The sequence below is a fragment of the Nyctibius grandis genome, chromosome Z, assembly GCF_013368605.1.
Source record: "Nyctibius grandis isolate bNycGra1 chromosome Z, bNycGra1.pri, whole genome shotgun sequence".
Taxonomy (NCBI): domain Eukaryota; kingdom Metazoa; phylum Chordata; class Aves; order Nyctibiiformes; family Nyctibiidae; genus Nyctibius; species Nyctibius grandis.
The window spans coordinates 99,061,847-99,085,512 of record NC_090695.1 but is presented as its reverse complement, the minus strand read 5'-3'; the positions used below and the strand labels follow the sequence as shown (position 1 = coordinate 99,085,512).

The window sequence follows — 23,666 nt, the reverse complement described above, 5'->3', positions numbered from 1 at the left end:
CACGTCAGAGGGAGACAAGGCGTCCCAGAGTCACCCTTTCATGTGCCACATCTGAGGAGACCCGATCTGCGCAGGCAGAGAAATGGCACCTCCCCACTGCAGCAGGACGAGCAGCCCCTGCACGTGGGCACCCACAGGAGAGACTGTGCGAGAGTGCGAGAGGGGAGAGCCCTGCCGAGCGCAGGCACACTTACAGCCTTGGGCTTGAAGGGTGGCTGGATCTCCTTGCGCTCCAGCTTGTCCCAGTCGATGTAGCGGAAGAAGGCGTGCTCCTTGATGTCCCGCTCCCCTTCTGGGCCGCAGCCCAGGCGCTTGGCAGGGTGCTTGGTCATCAGCTTGGGGAGAGGAAGAGGAGAAACAGTCACTCACAGAGTGTCCAACTGCTTCCCAAAATCACAGAATCACTGAGGTTGGAAGAGCCCTCTGGGACCATCGAGTCCAACCATTGCCCTGACACCACCATGGCAACTAGACCAGGGCACTAAGTGCCATGTCCAGGCTTTTCTTAAACCCCTCCAGAGATGGTGACTCCACCACCTCCCTGGGCAGCCCCTTCCAATGGCTAATGACCCTTGCTGAGAAGAAATGCTTCCTAATGTCCAACCTGAACCTCCCCTGGCGAAGCTTGAGGCTGTGTCCTCTTGTCCTAGCGCTGGTTGCCTGGGAGAAGAGGCCGACTCCCACTGCGCTACAACCTCCCTTCAGGTAGTTGTAGACTGCACTAAGGTCACCTCTGAGCCTCCTCTTCTCCAGGCTAAACACCCCCAGCTCCCTCAGCCGTTCCTCGTAGGTCAGACCCTCCAGACCCTTCACCAGCTTGGTCGCCCTCCTCTGGACTCGCTCCAACACCTCAACATCTTTCTTGAAATGCGGGGCCCACAACTGGACACAGGATTCAAGGTATTAAAAGTATTCAAAATGCCCACTTTGAGAAGTCCCCAGGGTGCTGGGTGCCCAGCTGGGCACCCTGCACCACGCGGCCGCTGCCCTGGGACACCCCGCATCAGTGCCTGGACCCCAGGAGGGGCTCCCAGCTCCTCTCCTGGCTTTTGGTGCTGGCAGCAGAGGACAGAGGGAGAAGCCAGAGCAGCTCCAGGGACAGGGAAGGATGACAATGACATCAGACTACGCAGAGCACTGTGTGGGATGAGCAGAACCCCTTTGCCTCTAGGCATGAAACTGGTTCACCAAGAAATAACTTGCAGTCCCACCAGCCTGCCCCAACGGGGGCAGCAGGACTTAGCAGTCCCTTTGCTTGGCAGCAAAACACTCAGCAGCTGCATAATGAATTTTAAAGGCCACTGCCCATCTACGGTGAACAATCTGCCCTCAGAAACCTTCCTCAGCCCTAGCAGCAGAACCCGGAGCTGCGGCAGCACAGACAAGAGGCACATTCCTAATGAAAGAGTCAATTTGGAGAAAAAAGTGCAAACAGTCCGTTGATGTTGTTTATCATCTAAACTTCTCCTCTTCACGGGCTCAATAAGAACAGTGAAACGGGCCACAGGGATTAAGGGCAGTTGTACAAACATTAATATCCTGGGGGCATTGTCTGGGCTGTGTTCGGAGATCAGATGGAGATTCCAGAGATTTGCAGGACGTTGATAAGCGCAGAGAATATGAGCCGTACACCTGCAACAAAAGGCCTGCTTTATTAAAAGCCGGGCAGCTAAAGCTGAGCCCAGAGCAAGCCTGACTCCATCTCCTGGGGCTGGGGGTCTGCAGGAGCCCCTCTGCCCTGCCGCGAGCCCCCGGGAGGGACAGGGCACCTGGAGAGCCGAGACCCTCCCCACCCGCCTGGTGAGACTGGCCCTCTCCCCAAAAAAAAGGCTTTTGTAAGCATCTTCTGACAAAAATAACCCCCCAGCCCCTGCAGCTGGGCGGCAGGCGCCCGTGGTGCCACGGGGAGATGATGACCCCACAGGCCCTGCGGCCAGGCAGAGCTCCTCTGTCCCGAGGTGTAAGTGTCGGGACCCGGGTCAGCCCTGTCACCCATGACTGCACAAGACACACTTCCTCAGGGCAGCTGATCTTTAACAGTAATGCTGCAACGGGGAGCTGCGAGCAAGGAAAAGCCTGAAAAAAAAAAACCAACAACCCTAAAGAAAAAAAAAAACAACAAATGTGAAGTAAGACTGGAGGAGTGACGGAGCGAGAGCCAGCGTCACCCCTGCACAGCCCATCTGCAAGGAGCCAGGGCCAGCAGCCGCGCAAGCCAGGCAAGTGACCTCCCCCAGATGGTGAGTCCTGCCTCTGCGCGGGGCAGGGATGTGACTGGCACCAGCACCAGCCTCGCAGAGCCCGTTCCCGTGTGAGGGGACACGCTGGAGCCGCGGCCGGTGGGCTGCGAGGCAGCAAAAACAAAAGCAAGATTTATTTTCTAACTCTTGTTTTCCTTTTTTTGGGAAATAACAGAGTTTCCCTCGGTATTGCAGCACGCAGCCCTTCACAAAAAACCAAACCCCAGGGTAAGAAGCCTGGCAAGGTGGGAGCCGTTCCGTGCCTTGGTCTCTGAGTGGGCTGCAGCGCGGCGCTGAGCAGCTCTGATGTGCTTTTCTCAGGCAGCACCACCAGAGGAAACACCACTCGAAATACCTGTAAACTTCACTGCGGAAAACGTGCCATTTCATGCCTTTGCTACCAGGCAGAGATTAAAGAGGGACCTTATATTCGCAGACAATCTGTTCACCTGGAACAGGCTGCTTTGCTCAGGCAAACCCCTCCATATGGGACGGAAAACAGCTGCTGGCTCGTGCCAGCGCCCGTGTGCACGCACACACACACGCTGCTCTGGGTCCAGAACGGGAGCTGGGCTCCCGGTAACCAAACCAGAGCTCGGGAGAGCAAAGCTAAGCGACCTGCACCACGGAACGGCAGCTCCAACATCAGCCTCCGGAACAAACCCGCGCTGACAGCAGAGACGCTGTTTGATCCGCTAACGGGTGCCGAGCGCCGAGTCAAGGAGCCGTGTGCTGGTTAACTCTCCGTTTTGCTTCCCAGCCAGCTCTCTCTGATTAACGCTGATTTCTTGGCTCAGGCCAACACAAGGCTTTCAGGATTAAATGCTTTTCATCTCCGAGCTGTGCAGCAGTAAGCGACGACTGGCACCGGCACGCTGAGCGAAACCGCGTGGGAACCACGGGATGGTTTTGGAGAGCACAGCGGTGAAACACCAAACCCTTCATGTTTAGGAGCAGAGGCTTCACCCATCGCTTGCTCTCTGGCCTGACGCAAGGCTGGGCTCGTGCCCTCCGGGAAGCCCTGCCACGTACCAACACAAACAGCACGGCCTGATGCCCCTGCAGTTCACTGAGACATACTTCACTGTATTCCAGGGGAAAATGTAAATGCTTTGCTTCCAGCTTACTGACAGTTCTTAAATACCACTCCTATTTTTAATTAAACTTTCTGTTGTAGCAGTTTGGTGGTGGCAAAGAATGTCACGAGTTTTTGTGCCCTTCCCTGAAACACTTGTACAAAGGGAACCAGCACCTCACTGCACAGAAATACAGGGATTTATAACGAACCAAGCCCTCCCTGCACAGCTAAACGTCCTCCCATGCAGCCTCACGTTTCCTAAAGTGAGAAAAGCCATTACAGCTGCACCCAGCAGATGTTCCAGTCGTGGGCTCTTCTCCTCTATTTACAGCATTCACATTCTGACTGATGCAGCAGCAAAGCCAACGGTGAATCCGTCCCTGTTCCAGCCTCCGCTCCCTCGGGCACCGTGGGGATGACAATGCTCAGCATCACCAAGCACCTTCCCTCCCTCCTGCCCGGCCAGGAACACAGTGGACCTTCCCCTTACGCCCCAATCAAAGCAAGAAGAGGAATGAGAGAGGGTGAGAAAGTCTGCTGAAATCCTCCCTTCCATCACCAGGCTGGTTTCTGAATTACAGACTCGATTTTGCTGCATTCTGCTGAAGGTGAGTGCCAAGCGGCCCCGCCAGTGTCCCCTCCCCGCACCCCGTTCCCCGGGGAACACCTGCAGCAGCTTCTCCCCATGGGACAAGTGACTCCTCCTCTTCACCACCAGCTCTGAAGGCTGGCAACGCTGGGAAGAGGCTTTGAAATGCCGCAGTGGGAGCGTTAAGCATCCACCCATTCAGCAATGACACTTAAGATGTGTCACTTGTAGATAGAAACACTATTTTGAGGTATAGAACATTCAGATATTTTAAATATTAACTATTAAAAGCAAACATTTTTTAAATTCCTACACAAACACGTATTTATAGCACTGCTTGACACTGGCTGGCTGCGAGGAGGCTCAGTCCCAAGCAATAACCATATGCATGGCATCAGGACCCAGCCAGCCTTTATTCATCACAACGCAAATTAATTCAGACTGCATTTAAGTCTTGCCTCGGGCCAGTCCACAGAGAGCTCAGGACGTGGGGCAATGCAGAGCTTCACTGCAAATTAAGAGACATGATAATGAAAACACTGCCCTGACCCAAGAGCGCACACCAGCCCCGAGCTGCCGGTGCTTCTAAAGGGCGACTCGTCGTAGCTAAATGGAAACCTCTGCAGGATGAAAGCTTTGTGCCTGGGCTTAGGAAAACTATTTAGAAATCGCATTCCTTCTCTCTAGGCATCGGGGAGCCTGCAGCCCTGCGCCTGCTGCCTGCACTGCTCCCTCCTCCCAGGGCGCGAGGGGCAGCCCTTACCCCTTTGCAGATCGCCACGGCCTCCTTGGACATGGACTTGGGGTAGGCCACGTTGTGCTCCATGATGGACTGGAAGAGCTCGTCCTCATCTTCGCCCTCAAAGGGAGCCTGGAGCAAAGCAAACGGCGGTTCAGTGGCATTTCTTGGTCTTTGAGCTTCTGCCTGCTGCCGTGATCCCCAGCCCCGGCTGCACCACGCGCTGACTCGTGTCTCAGCATCGCAGTCCCCGGGGCTGCACCCACGGCTTCATCTCCAGCACCAAGATGGCCCCCACCATGTGCCAGCAACAAAACAAATCCCACGTCAGCACATGCTCACGGTGGAATTTAACACAATCCCATAGGAATCAATTAAAACTCAATTACCTGGCCAGCTAACATTTCGTAGAGCAGGACTCCGAATGCCCACCAATCCACGGACTTCCCATAGGGCTGATACGCAATTATCTGAAAGCAACACAAACAGCAGGATTACACTCCCATTTTTAACCTGTTGGCACGACGCAAACTGATTTCAAGCTGTAGCATGGGTCAAAAGGACGAGGTTATTTACTGAGACACCGCTCCCTGAGTGGTGGGAAATCAGAGTCATAAACAGAACACACGATAGGCAAAAGGTTCGGTAACTAAAAAGTCATCAGCCTTCAAATGTACACTAAATATTAGAAAAAAAACCCCAGAATATTCACTGTGATTTGAGACAGATTCCTTCTGATTCAGACGAAGCTTCAGCATATTTGTCGCTGAAGCAGCCGCCACTGTTCTTGCTTACCCTGATGCACTGTGGGATTTTTTTTCCACCGACTCCAGTGCAGTTGGTTTGAAATGACAGCAGTTTGGCCCTCCGTGGATGGTACGTGGCCCTTCCAAACAGACTTGCAGCATATGGGTAATCAAACCCCTCCACGTTCCAGGCTGCTTTCTGTTATTTATTGCAGAGCATCCCTCACAAAACAGCCCAATACCTACGGCCCTACCCCTACCTGAGCAGTGTGGTTGTTTCAGAGTTAGGAGATAACTTCTGGGGTTTGTTTGTTTTTTTAAATTCAAAAACATCAACATTTATTTTGGATAAGATGAATTTTGGTATTTTTCCATGATTCACTCTGCAAAACCTGAAACACCCTCGATTCCATAATCGTATGACCCTGCAGCAAAGCCACGCAGCTGACCCGCCTAGACCTCACCCCCATGTGGGGGGGCCTGGGGCACCTAGAGCTGAGCCCAGCGAGGGGTCAGACCCCCCCAGACAGGACGAGGGGCTGGCAGAGGGACGGACCCGGCCCTGGGGGAGCTGGTCTTTCAAGCTCTGGTTCATTTGCTGGGTGGCTGCTGCTGGGTGGTGTTTCAGCGCCTGGGGTTTGACAGGCCTCGGGCTTCGCCATCTGCTACTTAATGCAAAACAATCACGCAATTTATTCATCCTAATTACAGGATTCTATTCTGCAAAGATTCCTGTACTTGAGCACAAATGCAAATCGCATGCTAATCGCAGGAGAATGGAGGCAGCAACCCGGCCCAGAGGTCTGCTCCGGAGCAAGGCCCGGCCCGCGGCTCGTGGCTGCAGGTGACGCCTGCGACCTCGGGAGTGCTCGTGTTCAGCTGCCCCGTCCTTGCAGAAACCCCTGCAGCGTCCAAGGGGATCCGACCCGGAGGTACGTCGAGATGCCAGTCAGGTGCTGCCACCCCACCTACGAAGAGACAAGTTCCATCCTGCGACAGCACCAGCACCCAGGCAGGATTAGAGACCGAGACCGATGCCAGCCCTCTCTTCTGCCCTGGTCCTGGTCCAGGCACACATCCAAACGCGGTGACACGACTCTGAGAGCCTTGGCAGCGTCCCACGGTCAGGCCTGGCCCTTCCCACCGAGAACAGACATCGAGTCTCAGCTCTGAGACCCCTTGACCGAGCGCGCTTGGAGTTCCTCCCTCTTGTTCGTTGGGTGATTTACGAGCGCTCTGGAAAATTTAGGTGTGAACTGTTCACACCATAAAGGTCTTTAAAAGAAAATAGTACTTAGAAGAAATGCTCGCAGAAAAGTCGTCCCTGAGAATTGAAGTCGCCAACTGCCCGTCAGGGAAGGTCAGAACCCACCAGCTGAAGAACACGATTTGTTCAGAGGAAATCACACACGTGGGGGCACCTGCCCTCAGTACCCGTCACCTTGGCACGCAGAGCTGGACCTCAGAACAGAAAAAGCCCTTAAAATGGGCCAAGCAAATCACGGGACATTTTTGCCCTGCAGACACGTTGGCTTGAGGACATTGTGGCTTCCCAACGGGAGGAAGCTGGGTGCAGCAGAAGGGCCCTGGAGCGGAGCTGCACGCGGGGACCCCAGCGCTGCCGCAGGCCCGGCCACCCCGCAGAGCACGGCAGAGCCACACACCCCCTTGGGCTAGTTCCAAAGCAGGGACTGTGCACATTCCCTCTTTTGAGACCCACTGGCATCAGGCTTTCACACCGTTCCTGGGTACCGTCGTGATTTGTAGCCTAATTTCCCATTTTCTGTTTTTCTTTTGGCAAAAAAAAAATCAGAGCCAGGAGAAGCAAATAAGAGTTTAAGTGATAATGCTCAGGCAAATACCAAGAGAACTGGTCATTTGTCCTGCTTTGAAAGAGTATTAATCACACAGAGCAAGTGAGCTACGTACCAAGAGAACACCAATATTACCCTTGGTAGGATGAGGGTACGTAATACACGTTCAAACAAGTAATTAAAAACCTCGCTGGCTGCAGCAAAACACAATGTAGTTTAGCATACAAGCGCATCTAACTATGTCCTAGCAAAGAGAATCTCTTTCGCTAAAATATTTAAACGAATAAATATTAATCTCATCATTGAAAATTCAGCAGAGCTAGAAGATTTGAGAGGGATATTTTTATGTTAAGGGAACAGGCGTTTGGGAATAATCACCTACCTGAATTTCACAAGCGTGACATTAAATAGCACCCATAGAGCACTTCAGGCAAGTGTCATATGTGACTCCATCACACAATAACGGAACGCAAAGTGATTTTGGAGCGACCTAGAGCTGTATGTAGGGAGTCTCTCCTCATCAGGCTCGCAGCCCTTTGCTGCAAGCAGCAAGCTGGAGAGATCTAAAGATTTCCACTTCACATGGAGACACTACCCACTGGTAATGCCATTCTTCCCACCAGTCACGTTGTGCTGGAAGGCGAGGGGCAAAGCTGAGCTCCTGGGCTCGTCTTTCCCAGGAGCGAGGAGGCGTGCGAGGAGCAGCCCACAGAGGGTTTGAGCGTGCCAAGGGTTGGACGGGCACGGGAATACCAGCGGCACAGACCTAGGAAAAACACCCAGAGAGGGAAAACACGCCGCAGGGACCAGCACGGAGGCTGTTCTGTCCTTCGAGGCAGCAGCAGGGCAGGCAGCCAGAGAGGCAGATCCAGCATTGCTGCTCCCTTAAAGGCAGCTGCAGCCTTTGCAGGGATGCACAGTGAGGGGATGAACCTTCCAGGCTGACAGGGAATTCACCAACGTCCCTGTTTCTCTCAGCGAGCTGCTCAAAGTCAGCCCACGGAAAGGAGCACCAGACAAGCTGCTGAAAGGCGCACGGAGCATCTATTCCCCTTCACCTCCTACCTCAGGGGCGATGTAGTCCGGGGTGCCGCAGAAGGTCTTGGTGGTCACCCCGTCCCAGATGTTCTCCTTGCACATGCCGAAGTCCGCGATCTTTATGTGCCCCTCGCTATCCAGCATCACGTTGTCCAGCTTTAGGTCTCTGGAAAGAGAAAGCAAACCAGTGACACTAAAGACACGCGTGAAGCTGCCCAGCAAAGACACGAGGTTCCTGGCTCCAGGTGCTCTTTGGCGAGTGAGCTCTGGCTTCGCCCCACACCCTTTATCTTTGCAGGATAAAGTTTGGGGACATGAGTAGGAATAAGTCAGAGAGCTGTCAGGATGAAGTGTTTATTTTACTTTTAACCCACGGGAACATCACGCTGGGCAAATCGCTTTTAAGTGTACGACAGAAAACACTCTCATCTAGCAGGGAGACAGATTTAATAGATTTTTTTTTCTGTGCCTATGAAAATCAAAGTGTACTTAAAAAGCTCCCCAGCAATGAAGAAGTACCTACTCAGCAGAAGTCCCTGCATCACCTGTGCAATGCTCCCCCATGAAAATCCAAATCAGCCGTGCTTCTCTGATCCTCGCCCACAGAATACCTGTTAGTTATACCCAACCCCGCAGGAGCTTTGCTCTTTAGCATAAATCGTGGGGACAGTTTCAGCTGTAGAGCCCCTGACCTGACCCCCAGCCCCTCTCCAGAGGTGGGTGCTCCAGCCTGAAGGACGGTTTTGCAGCAACCACTCAGTATTTCAGGTGCAATTTATACACTATCAGCCACGTAACCACCACGCAGTCCTGCTTAGGGACCCCGGACGAAATACCCCATGGGAACAGCCTGCCCAGCAGCCCTGGGGCCGCACGCTGCGTGGGGCTTACCTTGGCTAAGTAAGAGCCCAACCAAAGGAACAGCGTAATTTACAACTTCTTCTTGTTTTTTAAGACTGTTTTTTCCAATTATTGTGTCAGTGCTTAGAAACCTGATGGGCCAAAGGCAGACGGACAGGAGCCTGGATCCGGATTCGGGGGAAGGAAGGAAGAAGGGGCACTGGGGACCGGCAGACCTAGAATCTCTCTGTAGCAGCTGATGGCAAAAAACATCCTTCACGTCAGGTTTGCTCCACTTCTTTCATCTTCCAAACAGTCTTCAGCATCTCATAGCTCCAGCAGCACAGCTGGCATGTCTTTTTGCAGAGCAGTTAATGGCATCTGACACCCATCAGGATGCTCTGCTCTGCCCTGGGCTCTGGGAATACTCCCGAGCAGGGAAGGCAGCGGAACACTGGTTTCAGTGCTCCACCAGCAGCCTCGGAGCCCGGTCCGGCACCTGGCAGTAACCCAGCTCACCCTGGATGCTGTAATCGTGTTGTGAACAGAAAAAGTTTCGGTGTCTGAACCAGAAGTGACAGACTTGTGCTGCAGATCTCCGAACAAGCCATTCATGAGCACTTACTCTAGTATTAATGGTAAGAAAATAGTGCCCTGCAGCGAAACACGTGGCTCAGAAGTGGTCCGTGCTGCCAGCGAGCGTGTGTGTCGTATGGAGAGAAACATGTGACAGAGGCAAGAGAGGAACCAACGCTGCTTTCCCACAGAGCAGGGACAAAGACAAGAACCTCTCGTAAACCAGGGACACCGCGAGGCCCCCGGCTCCGCTCCGGGTGTGCGTACCAGGGGCAGCTGCCAGCCCCGGGCTGTGGCACTGGTGGGGCCGCAGGAGCCCCGCAGCGTCACATCGCTCTGGCTGCGCCTGGGGCGCTCGGGGAAGGGAGGCAGGAGGGACCTGCTCACCTACCGGTAAATGATGCCTTTGCTCTGCAGGAAGAAGAGGCCGATGGCTATTTCTGCTGCGTAGAATCTGAAATGAAAGATTTACAAGGAAAATTGATGATTAAAGGAGATGAATCAAAATGAAAACCTTTCAAATCCAATTGCGCTAAACAAAACGCCTTGGGCGTACCTGACCAAAGGAGAAAGCCACAAAATAAAAACACCGGACAAGTATCCCACAAGAATGACACAAACCACCCTCCGCTCGCATCGGGCAGGGCTGCGATCCGGCTGCTGGGGGCTAGCAGGGGGCTGTCGCTTCTGGTTACACAAATCCTCATTAAGCAAGAGCTGGGACCTACAGCTGCTCGTTACCGTGTGCTGGCAAGGCGGCTCGGAAAGTTATCTGTCATCTCCAGGCCGAGGAGACAATGTGCACTGCCACCGCCTGCTTTAAGGAACAGGCCCCCCCGGGCTCTGCTCACTGCTTGTGTTTGGTATTCAAGCACACAAAGGCTTTCACAGACACATTCTGCCCTATCCAGATTACAGGGAGCAGGAGCCAAAAGCCACCAGGTAACACTCGGGTTGGCAACCGCAGGAGAGGAGCCAAAGACTCAGCGTCCCTCTTTTATCCCAGGGAAGGGCATGGGGGGAACAGGGGCTGCTGTAGCACAGTGGAGCCCACCAGCTGCTGCCACCAACCCCCAGGGAGCCTCCAAACCCCCCTGCCTGGGGCTTGTACGAAGGTCAGTTATTTACCTATCAACAAGTGCAACGTATCCCAAAGATGAGCTGGAGGCACCAAAGAATCATCCTGCATCTTCCCACTCCTGCTGTCCTTCCTCTCCCCTCCCTTTCTGCCCAGGACTCGCACCACGAAAGCGTGTGGCTTCGACTCTGTTTCCAGCTATATGACAAAGTACATCCAGTACCTACCCCGAAGGTGCCAGACCAGGGCTACTGAACTTACACAGCATGGGGCTCTTTAAACCTCCCGACCTGCTGGATCTGGTACATCAAGTCCCCACCGTTCACGTATTCCATCACAAAATACAGGCGATCCTAAAGGAAAAAAAGCAAATAATTAGCGGCAGAATTATTAGAGCAGGGAATCTGCAGGGGCTGGAAATAAGGACCAAGGCAACTGACAGCTCCAGTCTATATTTGTCATGGCAATGAAAAATAATTAATAATAATTGCCATGAATTGCATGGATAAAGCCCCATCAAACAGGGACGGGGCTCTGAGCAACCTGGTCTAGTGGAAGGTGTCCCTGCCCATGGCAGGGGGTTGGAACTACAGAATCACAGAACCAATGAGGTTGGAAGAGCCCTCTGGGATCATCGAGTCCAACCATTGCCCTGACACCACCATGGCAACTAGACCAGGGCACTAAGAGCCATGTCCAGGCTTTTCTTAAACCCCTCCAGAGATGGTGACTCCACCACCTCCCTGGGCAGCCCCTTCCAATGGCTAATGACCCTTGCTGAGAAGAAATGCTTCCTCATGTCCAACCTGAACCTCCCCTGGCCAAGCTTGAGGCTGTGTCCTCTTGTCCTGTCGCTGGTTGCCTGGGAGAAGAGGCCGACTCCCACTGCGCTACAACCTCCCTTCAGGTAGTTGTAGACTGCACTAAGGTCACCTCTGAGCCTCCTCTTCTCCAGGTTAAACACCCCCAGCTCCCTCAGCCGTTCCTCGTAGGTCAGACCCTCCAGACCCTTCACCAGCTTGGTCGCCCTCCTCTGGACTCGCTCCAACACCTCAATATCTTTCTTGAAGTGCGGGGCCCAGAACTGGACACAGGATTGAAAGTGCAGCCTCACCAGTGCCGAGTACAGAGGGATGTCACGATCAACCCCGAGAAGAGCAAGAAGGCACGACACAAGACCAGAGAGGTCCCACAAAGCTCAGAATCGTGGATTAATAAAACAAAAGCAGCTGGATCTTATCGGGCCGCATCTCACACAGAGCTCTAGCACGAGCCCTGCAAGTCCTGGGAGACACAGGATTTGGGCGAGCAGGAGCTCCACACCGGCAACACCGTTACCCTGGGGAATCCGTGCCCTTGAAACGCCGCTTTCCTCGGATGGGATTATGTAATAATTTGTAATATTTCCCAGTCTTCATTTCCTCGTTAAATAAACCTGGCCCTGCTTTTAAGACAGTAAGGACAAGGAGCTCAGAAGATATGCAAATGTGAGCATTACCATAATAAGGGCTAAGGAGTAACTCGGGTAATGAGCTCCTCTGCTCCAGCACAGCCCGACGATGCGCAGCGCACCCTGACAGCGGGGCGGCCTCGGGTGTAATTAAATACAGCACCCAGGGGGCGACCAGGCTGTGTAAAACATGTGGCACTGATGGCATAGACAACAGATTTCAGCTCCTCGGATGAGTGGGAATTTCAGAGCGTGTCCCTCTGTGAGTGACTGCCCCTGCCCAGCTCAGCAGCGAGGCACGGGGCAGGCAAAGTCACCTTCAGCAGCCACCGCCACGCCAGTCAGCCGGGGACAGTCACTGGAAAGCAAAGCAATATTGTGCTCGTCCACAGCTGCTGCCTAAATACATCGATCAGCTTCACGGAGGAAGAATGTTCAGAAGATGGTCTCGTGAAACAGCCAGCTGAGCTCTAAAAGCAGGGTTCAAGCTTTCCTCGGTTGGGTGGAGGAGAGAGCGCGGGTGCTTCAGAGAAAAAAAACCACCACGAATAAAGCAGCCAGATGGGTGGGCAGCCTACGGGCTGGGGGAGAGGGCTGGGCACGCAGCGCTGGCCTGGCTCCTATGGCAGAAGAGGACGGGGTCTGTCTGAGGCTGGAGCATCCGAACTCACTGAGCAACAGCAGTTACAGACCCGTAAATACCCCGTGCAGAGACTGGCACGGAGCTGGTGAAACACCCCCCAGCCCAGGCACGGCTCCTGGGGCTCCTGCCAACGCCTGCCCTCCAACGAACCTCTCCTCGCGTCCTCCTGCCTGACCCCCCACCACGAGCAAGAGTCAGAGCCAGGACCACAGCCGAGTCCCCCACCCACCCGTCACTTATCAGCTCTCAGTGTCACTGCGGCTGCCGAGCCCCAGTGGGAAGGGAGGTGGCCAGCGAAGGCACGGCTCACCCGGGGCCACCAGGCTCACCCCAGCTCCCGGGAGCCCAGGCTCACACCCAGGCCCTCGCTGGGGCAGAGCACCCCAGGATCCAGCCCGGGGCGAAGGCTCCTCTCCCTGTTCCAGACAGGAGCTCTCTCATTGCTCATCTCCACTCTTTAAAACGCAGATTTAGGGCTTTTCTCTCTCCCACCAGCCGCTGAGCGAACAGCCCCGGCTCAGAAGCGCGCTCTGGACTGTGCTCCCAGAAATCAAAGTGCTTTGTGCCAGCGTTTGATAATACACCCTGCTATACATTTTGATTACATTACAAATACGATTACTATTAAGCTACTACAGGTCTGCCAGGAATAATCCTGCGCTGACTCACTTCAGATGCTGGAGAGATGCTGTGTGAAATAGCTTCTCCTGCCACATTTTGATTACTGTGCTGCAAAGCCCGTCTGCAGGCTGGAATACACTGAATGTGTTTGGTAAATGAAATTTCTGGGATAATATTAAAATGTAATCCTCCTGGCTGGCATTGTCATCGTTCTAAAGGACTCTGCTGATCCCCTCTCCCTGCTCCCGCTGACGTGGACCTGGACGCTTTCATTCACAGCTTGCCCGATGGCTGGGCACAGATTGCTATAAATGTTCCCTGTCCCCTTCCCCGCTCCCCCTCCCCGCTTCTGATCCATACAAACCCCACCACAAGCCCATTTCAAACTGAATTTCCTGTGGTTCATATTAGGTTTCACCCTCCACTCAGTTTCTTGGCCAAAAGAATGAATCCTGAGAAGAAGCACAGCGCTTTGCTATCAAACCCTAACGGGCATCGTGGGCTGGGGGGCACCTGCGGGGCTGGGAAATAACATCTAAGGCCATTCAGCAGCTCCCTGATGACAAACCCCCGGGGTGCCGATAGTGGCATTGCCGCCTCCAGCTTAACACACGCATTTTGCTCACGGAGGCACTTTTGCAAGTAAATTGGACAAGTTGTGAGGTTGCCGAGGCAGAAAATACACGGCTGCTTTTGCAAGCACAGTGATGTATACCCAGAAAACAAACATGAAGAGAAGCAAAGGTATGTTTTAGAGAAGCTAGAACACGTGCCCAGGACAGAAGTCCCTACAGGTCCATCCACACAGCTCCCGGGCACCCTGCAGCCACCCAGAAGGGCACTGGTCCTGGGTATCTGGTGACACTGGGTCTCTAGAAGAGGGTTTCTGCCCACAAACTCACCAGCGAAGCCAAGTGACTAAAATCCGTTTTGCAAAGGGTCAGACTCCCCCGCTCAACGTTCAGGGTCCAGCAGCATCCCCAGCCCACTGTGCCCAGGGACAGGCTGCGGCACTGGCACTCACCATCGTCTGAAAGCAGGAGTGGAGCTGGGTCAGGAACGGAGGCTTCCCGGAGAGAGCCAGGACGCGCTTTTCAACCATCGTGCACTCTACGTCGTCGTCCTGGATAACGACGTCCTTCTTCAAGATCTTAACGGCGTAGAGCTCGTCCGTGCCCTTCCTCTCCGCCAGCATCACCTGCACGAGGGACAGGACACACGGGGTAAAGGAAAACAGGGATCTGCAAAGCTTCTAGACTGCCACGGCCAACAGTTAAAACAACGGCTTGGTTACTGTCCTGGGCGTCCCTTTGTAACCCTGAAAATGGGTTTTAAAGGGTACCAAATGGGTACCAAACGATCAGAAAGGTACCAGCGGTATTTCCAAGATCCCAGAGGAAACCTAAGCCTAACTAGTAACATACCTACTTCCTTGCCACCGTACCACCTCGAGGAACCCAGCCCGAAGGCTTTGCTGATGCCTGAGCCACAGATCACCCTCCACCACCTTCCACCTCCCAGTCAGGCCCTGGTTCAGCACCCGCAGGGTGCAAGCAGCAGTGGGGGAGGGGGTCAAGAGTTGGAACACAGAGTCCATCACATTAGGAAATGGTAAAAACTTAAAGTGGAAAAGAGCCAGTATAGAGCCAGGAGGAAAAAAAAAAAAAAACAGTGAGATTTTCTCTGCCTCATCCCCCCCTCCACAACGCGCACAGGGATCAAAGCCCCGTTACTTGCCGGTCCATCACCCACTCAAAGCCTTTCTCATGCAGATGAAACCATCCAACCTCCCATTTTAAACCGGTTTCACCCATTTGCAGGTTTATTTATTACAAGAAATGGGATGCACTGCTGCTGCTGGTGCAAATTTCCCTCATTAATCCCATCAGCCCAGTGAGGATCCCAAACCCTTCCACCACGCTCCACCAGCGTAAGCCGCTCCTCGGGCTGCCAGCACAACAAACAGACTCTGAAACCACACTCTGCTTCCCATTTTCCCTCCTCGCCCTCTCTCATCACGTTAGATCTGAGCGCTCAGTGGAAATGACTTGCTTTCCATTTGAAAGAGTCTGCAGAAATCCTCCAGTCACATCAGGAGCAGGAGTTCGGATGTTTTGAAAATAAATTACGAGAAGTCAACATCAATAGGGTGGAACCGAAATGCATTTCAGGCTGTAGCAGACTGGCAGAGGAAAAGCACGGGCGACTTTCAAGACACACAAGGCAGCGGAATGAGCCCTCTTGTTGGCCCGAGGCAGATGACACAGGGCTGGAGCCACGTGCTCCCCGCTGCAACATGCCCAGCTCCTCTGCAGAGCCCCGAGCCTGCCCGGGGAGCTGGAGCCTGGCCAGTGCAGCCCCCTTTGGGGCTTGGGGAGGGGGCAGCGGTGTGCCAGCCCCGGGGGGACAAGGCAGGGACTCAGTCCGAGGACTGGGGACAAGGCAGGGGACACAGCCCAAGGAGTGAGGTGCCCACCCACTTGTTAGAGTACAAATAACAGTACAATTGGGACGAGTCCTTTTTGAAAGCCTGTGGCCCAGGGCTCTGGCTTGTTCCAGGCGCTTGGCCATGGTGCTGCAGAGGCTGGCTGTCCTTGACACGCTGCTGGTCAGGATGAGCCGGGAAAGGCACCGGGGCTCCTCGGAGCCAAGTGCTTTGGCAACCCACTGCCATCCCCATTTCCATCAGCGGGGACGGGACTGCAGCGACCGCACGCTGCCCCTCCGCCCGCCCTCGCACAAACTGAACCGTTTCAGTTCATTGCTTCTGTTTGTCTTCACCATTTTCATGAGTTAAGGTTTAACAAGTCACCAAGCTCAGGTACTAAAGAACGGGGCTGATTTTCACGTGATGAAAGCAGATGGGCTTTAGCAGTTCACAACTGGCGGAGAAGAGAAGCGACCGCTCCAAGAATACAGTTTGTGGGAAGATGAAGCCTGTCACCTGGGAGTAAGTTGTTTATATGCAATATCAGTTCTACACAGACCTGCCTCGCTACCCAGAGCCCTTTCAGAGAAAAAGTAACTGAACCAGGGAGCCTCCGAACCCGGCATCTGCTACTGCCTAGAGGGACCCGCACTTCAAGAAAGATGTTGAGGTGCTGGAGCGAGTGCAGAGGAGGGCAACCAAGCTGGGGAAGGGTCTGGAGGGTCTGACCTCCGAGGAACGGCTGAGGGAGCTGGGGGTGTTTAGCCTGGAGAAGAGGAGGCTCAGAGGTGACCTTAGTGCAGTCTACAACTACCTGAAGGGAGGTTGGAGCGGGTTGGGAGTTGGCCTCTTCTCCCGGGCAACCAGCAATAGAACAAGAGGACACAGTCTCAAGTTTGGCCAGGGGAGGGTCAGGTTGGACATTAGGAAGCATTTCTTCTCAGCAAGGGTCATTAGCCATCGGAAGGGGCTGCCCAGGGAGGTGGTGGAGTCACCATCTCTGGAGGGGTTTAAGACAAGACTGGACATGGCACTTAGTGCCCTGGTCTAGTTGCCATGGTGGTGTCAGGGCAATGGTTGGACTCGATGGTCCCAGAGGGCTCTTCCACCCTCATGGATTCTGTGATTCTGTGATAAGGGAGCTGGACTGTGCCGAGGCGATCAGAGCCTGATCTGCACAGGAGGAGACCCCAGAGAGTGGCAGGTGCCACCGGGATGTCAGGGCGTGAGTCCCACCCGGCCGGGACGCGGCTCCCACCACCCCAGCGCGCTCGGTCTCTGCCGCGCAGCGAGACGTGGAGCCTGGCTGGTGTACATGTCAAATGCAAAACCCTGCTCCAGGGCGTACACGGGCTGTAAATGTTTCACGCTGTAGGTTCCCAATGCCACGGCAATCCCGAGCCACAGCTGAGCCACCCGGCCCCGCACCACTGAAACGTCAGAGGCAAAAGGGCTTCGCAGCTGCACGACAGCCCGGGCGGAGAGGCCAAGCGTGGGAGCGCAGAGGGATGCTGCAAACCACCCGTCACCGTATCACATCTGGGCTGGCAATGAGCAGCTCCAGAAGGGCACAGTGAGATGAATGCCGTTCAGGATGCTGTGATCACTGCTAATTTGCATATGCAGAAGAGACTGCAGGCTCTGGGCTACGGCCAACTGAGAAAACACCTTCTGTAGCCTGAGCGACAGGCACCAGGGCTGCACAAGCACCAGCAGACCTGGCCTGTTCTCACAGAATCACAGAATGTCAGGGATTGGAAGGGACCTCGAAAGATCATCTAGTCCAATCCCCTGCCAGAGCAGGATTACCTAGATCATGTCACACAGGAACGCGTCCAGGCGGGTTTTGAATGTCTCCAGAGAAGGAGACTCCACAACCTCTCTGGGCAGCCTGTGCCAGTGTTCGGTCACCCTCACCGTAAAGAAGTTTTTCCTCATATTTATGTGGAACCTCCTGTGTTCCAGCTTGCACCCATTGCCCCTTGTCCTGTCAAGGGATGTCACTGAGAAGAGCCTGGCTCCATCCTCTTGACACTTGCCCTTTACATATTTATAAACATTAATGAGGTCCCCCCTCAGTCTCCTCTTCTCTAAGCTAAAGAGACCCAGCTCCCTCAGCCTCTCCTCATAAGGGAGATGTTCCACCCCCTTCATCACCTTCGTGGCTCTGCGCTGGACTCTCTCTAGCAGTTCCCTGTCCTTCTTGAACTGAGGGGCCCAGAACTGGACACAATATCCCAGATGTGGCCTCACCAGGGCAAGAGGCAGGGCTGCCTCCAACCCTGCCACGGTAGGTGCTTGCCGTGTGCCGAGGGCTGGCTCAGAGCTGGCTCCAAACACAACGATGCCAACAAGCGAGTGCACCCAGCGCAGCCTGGTAACGCCCTGGGCAGAGCTGTGTGTTGGTGAAGGAGGAAGCGTGCCCCCAAACCTCACCGCGTGCCCAGGGGCCAGAGCGCAGCTCCGCACGTCACAGAGCAAGTCCCTGCCCAAGCGTGCCAACCACCAGCCCTGCCACCACGTTGCGTACCAAAACAGGAGAGGAAAGTGTTTTACAGCTCGAAGATTATCACGGGACATGGAAACGGTCTCCCATTGCACTCCAATCCATAACTGCAGAGGCAAAAGGATCGGCCCCGCTCAGAAAAACACCATAAAACCCCCAGAAAAGACTGACAGCTTGACAGCACGGTAGATTGATTAGCTGCAAAAATATGAGCAAACCACATAATTTAACTTTCCTCTATTTATATTACAGCAAAGCAAACGCAGGGCGGGCCGTGCCAAGTGCTGCCGCCTTCAGTCAGGAACATCTCCCTTCGCCGTGCCAGCCTGTGGAGGACTGCCACCCCCCACAGCCCCATCGCTGGGGACAGCCTGGGGACACCCCAGAAGCTGGGGACAGCCTGGGGACACCCCACCCCACCGAGGAGCACTGCGGGTCGCCCTGCGCCCTGGGGCTGAACACGCCAAGCCAGGACCACGCACGCCCGAGCCCCCACCCCTGAGCTATTTTCCAAACCAAAGCAATTTCCCACCCCCTAAACCTCCCTGCCTGGCTCTGCGGGGACTCCATCTGCCAGCTCGCTCGCTGGAAAGCAGGCTGCATTTGTAAATTTCTTTTTTTTTTTTTTTTTTGGTGCAGAAAAAGCTGGTGTTTAACTTGATTTATTCCTGTAATATGGACTATCTGTTTGGGCACGCTCCAGCAGAATAACTGTGGATATTCTGACGCTGAGCGTAGAGGAAGCAAGTTCATTAAACTCCGCCAAGGCCAGTACGTAGGTGCTGCTGGCCCTGGACGGCTGCAGCGGTGGAGAGAGGAAAATACTAAGCAGTAAATCTGAGCTAGTGCTGCCAAGGGGTTAACAAGCTTATGCCTCAGACAGAGACTCACTAGAGCAGTGTGATGAGCTCCAAGAGCTCTCTCAGCCTGCTTGAACGCAGCAGCAGGGCCTGGCAGAGGGAGGCTGGCAGCACACAGCCAGGCACGGGGGCAGGCGGTGCCAGGCCTGAAGAAGGACAGAAGGACACGGCCAAGGGCAGTGACCTGCCAGGAGCCGGGCTCCTCTCCCTGCCAGCATGGCACAGAGCTGGGCACCTCTGCCCTGGCACCTCCAGACAGCAAAGTGTCCTCCACAGCGGGCACCCCCCGCCCTGCCACCGGGGTGTCCCCGTGCCGGGGTGGGCAGCGGGGAGGGTGCCGGGGAGCGCTCCCCAGCCGGGCACAGGCACACGTGAGGGTGAGCCGGCACCTCACCGCAGAGACCAACGTGCTGTGTTAATAAGCGCTAATTAGCATATTTATAACATGCTGTTCCAGGGAACGGTTTCTGTCACACACTCCCTTACATAAGCCAAGATGCCGACTGAAGGGTTTGCTAACGCTTCTCAAATTAAAAGAAAGAAGGGGGTGAAAAAAACACAACTGCAGAGTTTGCAGATGCCAGGCACGGAGTTTAAACGGGACGAGGCGTCGGGAGGGAGAGGGGACAAAGTGACACAAGACCAGGGTATCTATACCTTACTGAGAGCAGCGTGGGCACAACACCCTGCACCTTCCCAGGCTGCCAACCCCAGGCACCTCCGCTGGCACGGGAGCTGCAGGCTGCGCTCGGGGTGCTGGGGACCATCAGGACCGCCCCGTCCTCCTCCTCTCACAGATGTCTCAGCGGATCTCTAAGCTCTCCACCCCCAGAAAAGGAGCAAACACCCGTCGAGGGAGGCTGGGACCACCCAGAGCTCAAACACCAGCGGCAAAAGGCTGCGGGAACCAGCTGGGAAAGGCGGGTTCACCCCTTGGGCTCAGCAGGCGACGGTGGAGCATCGCTCCCCTGGCATTGCCTCCGCTGCCCGCCCCAGAGTGCAGAGCAATATTCCCTGCAATTAAGGCGATTTGCTCATCAGAGAGGTGTCGGGCCACCCAGCACACCAGCAAACACGGTGCTGGGCACGGCAGAAGCAGCCACCTTCCTGCCCGCTCCGGGCCGGGCAGCCCCAGCAGCACCCGAGGACCGCGGCGTCTAATGGAAAGCAGGACAAAGCTGGCAAGGCCCCAGGAAAAACGAAGGCTCCGAGTCACATAATTACTAGAAGAATGAAATTCTGTTACCACTCACAACTGGTCTGGAAAGTTAATTAAAATGTTCACGTGTATTTGTAATTACCAGAGAAAAAAATGGCCAAATAAAAAAGAGCTTTAAAGACACAGCGCACACCCCGCTGCCCAAAAGCGTCTGGTTTTTGTGATGGTCTGATCAGACATCTCAGCTCTTCATCGCTGTGACACAAGCCAACAAACTGGGCTCCCATTACCGGGACACCAGTGCTCCCAGGCTGAGCCAGGACAGACCACGCTGGAGCAGCCCCGTGGCCACCAGCAATGCAGATGTTAAATACCGAACGCGCCGAGGCGCCGGCGGCACCGCACCTTCCCAAAGCTGCCTTTCCCCAGCACCATCAGGAAGTTGAAATCCGAAAGTTTCATCCGATCTCTGCTCCCGTTGTTGTCGAATTTGGAAATGGCATTTGTCGTCTTCTCATCCGCAGCCTTGGACCCCGTTCCGATCTTGGCTCTCTGCGAAGATGGGGAGAAAAGAGAAAAAAATGACTGAGAGCAGTGGGGAGAAAGGTCATTATAAACCCAGCGAGGGCTCCTGAAATCCCATTCAGGATTCATCAGCTCCTGAAATCCCACGTTCACCAGTTCTTTCCCAGGTGAAATGCTACGCTGAGCTACGGGAACTGTCTCCGTAGCATGACAGGGACAGCACCAAGGAGGGCACTGGGGATGTCACCAGCCCCAACACACTGCAGTGCTCGGCTGGTTCCCAGTTAATCTGTGTGAGAGCAACTGGGAACCGCATCTGCCCGTTACCCTGTTACCCCTCCCGCAGCCGGTGGGACACGGGGAGCTACCCCGTAACATGCTCTACGTCACCCAAAGCACAGAACAGAGGCTTAAATGAGCTTTTTTTTCCTCAAAGCTGGCTTCTGTCTCACCTCACCAGAACAGGACAGGCGAATATAAATGCAATAAGGCAAAACACAGGACTTTTCATCCAGCTCCACCTCCGTCACAATCTGATACCGCAGAGGACTGCACTCCCGTGCCAGTTCAGGCTGAATGTCGGAAGCTACAAACCCATTTTGAAGGAGCTATGACTCTGTGATTGTGAACCAGAACAGAAAACCCTCCTCCCGCATCCCCGAGCCACCGCGCGAGCTGCTGCAGTCACAACTGCTTATTAAGGAGCGTCACAAAAACCCCCCTTTTTAAACACCAAATCCCACCAGCGGCTCGGCACCTCCTCAGTGGTCCAGGGGCTATCTAATTTGCTGAACCACCGTTTGTAAAAGCTATCTCACAATTTATTCGGGTTTAATTTTTAGAAATATGCGCCGGTGGAAGGCCTGCGCTGAGCTCAGTCTAGCATGAAATTCCATTAACCCGATTCCAGCAGTTCAATTTGGCTGCTGCTCGCAGCTCCTCCAGATAGGAGCCTCACAAGTAATCTCCAAGCCTTTGCTGCTCTTAATTGGTTCTTACAAGGTTCTCCATGCTGTAAAATTCTCCATTCAAGGTCACCTGCAGCACCTACAGACAGCTGAAAAACTCCTGCACTGAGAACTAGAGGAACGGTCTCCAGGATTTGCAAACACCGTAACTGCCACCGCAGCCCTGACCTGGTTTGGTGCTCGGCGAGGAGCTCCAATGGACACGTCATGAGGCACCGAGGGTGGACGATGACCGCGCCATGTGGGTCAGCACGGCAAGCTCCAAAATCTTACCCAGGTGAAAAACACCACCATCGCGGGTCAGGAGAGCACTCAGCCTTGGGCACTCACCGCTTGAGCCTTTGCCAAGCGAAGCCTTTAGCTCTGGCACCGACCGAAAGCTGCTCATTGAACTTGGCCAGAGGGACCCAAACGTGGGCAAACGGACAAGAGCAGCCTCTGCGCCTCCACGCCGCCAGCCCTGTGCTGTGTAACTTGCCCTCAGCAACCCTCACCCCATTGTATTTCAAAGCTATCTCCAAAAGAAACGTGTACTTAGCAGCAGGCAAAATAGTGACATTCTGTGAAAGCTTCCTAAACACTGCATCACAGCTGAGAAACAATCTTGTCAGATCAGATTTGACACTAAATTAACCTCCGTGAAAACAAGCTGTAATAAAACTCAAGGGCAATATGATGCTTCTACTGCCTGACACTCACAGCACACCTCTCATTTCCAAGAGCCTGCAGCCCAGCAGCACCGAAGTAAGAGTCGGGAAGATGTAAAGACCATCACCCCCGAGTGACGTGTCTTGCTTTTGCTGTCAAGTGTCTCCAGCGTCTTCCTCTAAGTGAGTACAAAAACCCTTTAGCCCGTTTTTAATGCACTCCCAACGCTCCCAGAGTCTCGAGACCTCTTTAAGGTTTACAACTGAAGCGTGCCAAATATTGCTCACAAAATTCTTTCTAAAACGCACTTGACCTTCGTTATCCAGCTCCATTTGTCATAGTTAATTTACTACATCTGAATTTATGCAAGAGCAGCTGACGTTCACATCTATCAAGCTGTCCCAGCAAGCGGCTGATAAGGACCAAGCAGAACTGGCAGGTGATGTAGCAATGCCATGACAGCACCCCGGCTGCTGCATCGCACCCAGGCTCCGGGGCACCCCTCGTCCCCCAAGACACCCACACAAGCCATCGCTCCGCTGTCCAGGGGCTTCTTTCCGTGTAACGCTGACTTGCTCACGAAGGAGGATGCAATAGGGGAAGACACAGCAAGGTGAGGGTACAGATGGAGTCTGGCAGAGTGGAATGACACCTCTGGACAATGGACAATGCCACCTTTAGCCATTGGAAGGGGCTGCCCAGGGAGGTGGTGGAGTCACCATCTCTGGAGGGGTTTAAGAAAAGCCTGGACATGGCATTAGTGCCCTGGTCTAGTTGACATGGTGGTGTCAGGGCAATGGTTGGACTCGATGATCCCTTCCAACCTCACTGATTCTGTCACAATGTATTTTCTGATCTCAACTCATCATCTGACTTCCAACACACACACCATTTTACCACCACTGGAACATCAAGAAAGGCAATAAAAGCAGGTAGGTAGCTCTTTATAGAGCTGACAACCATCAGTTGTACGCCAACTGTTGTATTGGAACTATCTTATTTTCTTGGATATTCAGGAAAGTTATATATAAATGAGATAAATGTGAGATTAAAAAAAGAAAGGAGAAAAAAGAATCGCCTCGGTGCAAAGCGCCCTCAGGGACTGCTGACAGCCCGTGCC

General features: G+C 54.1%; 1 protein-coding gene across 2 annotated transcripts in view; it reads right to left on the bottom strand.

The window, feature by feature from the left end:
* Window positions 1–23,666, bottom strand: part of PRKCB (protein kinase C beta) — a 100,433-nt gene that overhangs the window by 10,050 nt on the left and 66,717 nt on the right. For both annotated transcript variants that reach the window (XM_068422153.1, XM_068422152.1), the window contains exons 9-16: window positions 20,811–20,957; window positions 14,477–14,650; window positions 11,000–11,091; window positions 10,052–10,114; window positions 8,272–8,410; window positions 5,036–5,116; window positions 4,671–4,778; window positions 195–335 (exon numbers count right to left, since the gene is read on the bottom strand). In XM_068422153.1, the coding sequence (XP_068278254.1) occupies window positions 195–335; window positions 4,671–4,778; window positions 5,036–5,116; window positions 8,272–8,410; window positions 10,052–10,114; window positions 11,000–11,091; window positions 14,477–14,650; window positions 20,811–20,957 (945 nt within the window). The remainder of the gene's footprint in view (window positions 1–194; window positions 336–4,670; window positions 4,779–5,035; window positions 5,117–8,271; window positions 8,411–10,051; window positions 10,115–10,999; window positions 11,092–14,476; window positions 14,651–20,810; window positions 20,958–23,666) is intronic.